A 2,374-nucleotide genomic window follows, 5' to 3' on the forward strand; every position below is an offset into this window, starting at 1 on the left:
TAACTGACTTGATACCAATACCTCTTCATGCACTGATAATTTTCTAATCCTTTGTTGTTTTCTTCTTTTGCAGTTTCCATCAGATTATCTTCTTTGAGTCCGTGTCCATGTGAACAAGCAAATTAACGATCAGTAACTAATACTCTTTTGATCCGTGTCCGTGCCCGTGTCCGTGTTCCCCTTCTTTGTAAGTCTGTGTCCATCAGAAGATCAATTTAATACTGTGGGCCTCCCTGTCAGGCTGTCACTGGCAAACAGCAAACACTCTTCTGATCTCAAACAAAACTCAAACAAACACACACAAAATTTAACCAAATAATAATAAAAGAAAACCAACAGCCATGAGAGAATTTCCTTCCCCTTCCCCTTCTCCTCTGCCTTTCTCTTCACCACCACATGCAACCATTGACCTCAGCCCACCACTAATTGCCATGGTGGTTGTAGTCGGCACGGCCTTTCTCATAGTCTTATATACACGTGTCATCTCTCAGCTCTTTCGTCGACTCCACCGCCGCTATTGCCGGTGGCGTCGTCGTCGCCGTCTCCTCTTATTCTCAGCTCCTTCTCCAATGACCCGCCATCACCATGACCCTACTGGTACCGCCACAACCATCTCCTTCGGCTCCTCGTCAGACTACTTCATATTCTCTCCATATGGTCTTGACGATTCCTCCATCAAATCCCTACCCACCTCCTTCTTCTCCAAATCCAAAGCAAAGCACTTAGCTTGTACCAACCGAGATTGCGCGGTTTGCTTGCTCGAGTTTGAAGACAACGATTATATCCGCACGTTGCCGTATTGTTCCCATGCATTTCATGTCGAGTGCATCGATGTATGGCTAAGGTCACATGCCACCTGTCCTCTCTGCCGGGCTTCAGTTATTCGACCTGAATTGAACTATAGTTACTCGCCGTTTGTTCCGATGCGGGCATCCCGGATTCGACCGAGCCTTGATGATTTTTTTCTCTGCCCACCAATACATTTGCAGAGAGAATCAATATCTGAATTGGAGCCTGGGATCGAGATCGAGATCGTACCTGGCAATGCAACTTCAATCTCACCTCCTACTAGTTATAGTTCTAACAGGAGAGATCGCTCAAATTTAATGCTGAAAAGAAGCTACTCTTTCGGGTTCGAAAGAAACCTAGAAAATGAAAGGATGGTTCTAGAACCTTCGACAGCTTCACCATGGCGGTTTCGACAGCATCACCGAAACAGCAACAGCTTTTGGAGCAAGCGGTGGCCGTCTCCGTCTCCATTCCAGGGATCAGCATCAGCTTCAAGGTCATCTAGGGTTTTTTCATTTCGCTCATACCGTGCCATCAAGTCACCGTTCAATCGTCGCCGAACTGATTCCAGCATACGGCTTGGTCATGGACCGGGTTTATCGGCACGGCGAGCCCGGTCCATGACAATGGGGTTTTATTCAAGTAGGATGAGGTGTGGTGATCCTGAGGCACTACTTTCGCCGGAGAGATTGAATAACCGGTGATAGCCGGTGGCCGTCGGTGTGTTGACTAGTTGACTGGGAGGGACCACCGGCTGAGATGATATGAGAAGGTGATTAAAGGAATTAAATGTTGCTGTTGCCGCCTTTATTGAAGGGTCGGACCATCCCAAGGAAAACCCACTCCAATAATTTACTACGGTTTACTATTGACCACGTGGTTGATTTCCATTGGCTAATATGAAGAGGTGGTGCCGACGTTGGAACATGGTATGTGGGAAGAATTTAAGGTCCGTACATGATTTGGTGGGAGTCATAAATGCGGCTTTATGAGAGCTGAGATAGAAGCGGGAAAAGCTAGAAAGAAGTACGTAGACACGTTCTGCGAATGAATAAAGGATCTCAGCTTTATTTAGAGTCTCACGGTTTATGGTCTATGGTGCACGAGGAGCGTAGGATGAATTATGTATTGGGACGTAGTTTGAGATATTTTCTCCTCTACATTTTTGCGGATTATTTTTTATTTATTTTTAAGATATTTTTAAATTGCAAGACTTATATGAATGTTGATTTATTTAAGAGTGATGCTTCTGTGCATACAAGGACCTATTTGTAAAATGAATATATTTTTATTTTCAAAGTTCAAACAGTCGATCCGAACCGTTCATCTTGTTCTCCATATTAATATATGCTTGGAGACCAAATTTTACATTTTTCTGAAATTTTTTACTATTTATTAAGATGAGTAGAAAAAATATCAAATTTAGACCATTGAATTTTGTACCCATCTTAATAAATAGTAAAAAAATTCAGAAAAATGTAAAATTTGGTCTCCAAGCACATATTAATATGGAGAACAAGTTGAACGGTTCGGATCGACTGTTTGAACTTTGAAAATAAAAATATGTTCATTTTACAAATAGGTC

The 2,374-nt window shown here is 42.8% G+C and overlaps 1 protein-coding gene across 1 annotated transcript; it reads left to right on the top strand.

The window, feature by feature from the left end:
• The first annotated feature begins 329 nt into the window (after positions 1 to 329).
• On the top strand, positions 330 to 2,032 carry LOC144569116 (RING/U-box superfamily protein). Its single transcript, XM_078319317.1, has one exon. It carries the CDS (start codon positions 342 to 344, stop codon positions 1,491 to 1,493), a length of 1,152 nt encoding a protein of 383 aa, XP_078175443.1. The 5' UTR covers positions 330 to 341; the 3' UTR covers positions 1,494 to 2,032.
• Positions 2,033 to 2,374: the final 342 nt, after the last annotated feature.

The sequence above is a fragment of the Carex rostrata genome, chromosome 2 (assembly GCF_964058835.1).
Source record: "Carex rostrata chromosome 2, lpCarRost1.2, whole genome shotgun sequence".
NCBI classification, from domain to species: domain Eukaryota; kingdom Viridiplantae; phylum Streptophyta; class Magnoliopsida; order Poales; family Cyperaceae; genus Carex; species Carex rostrata.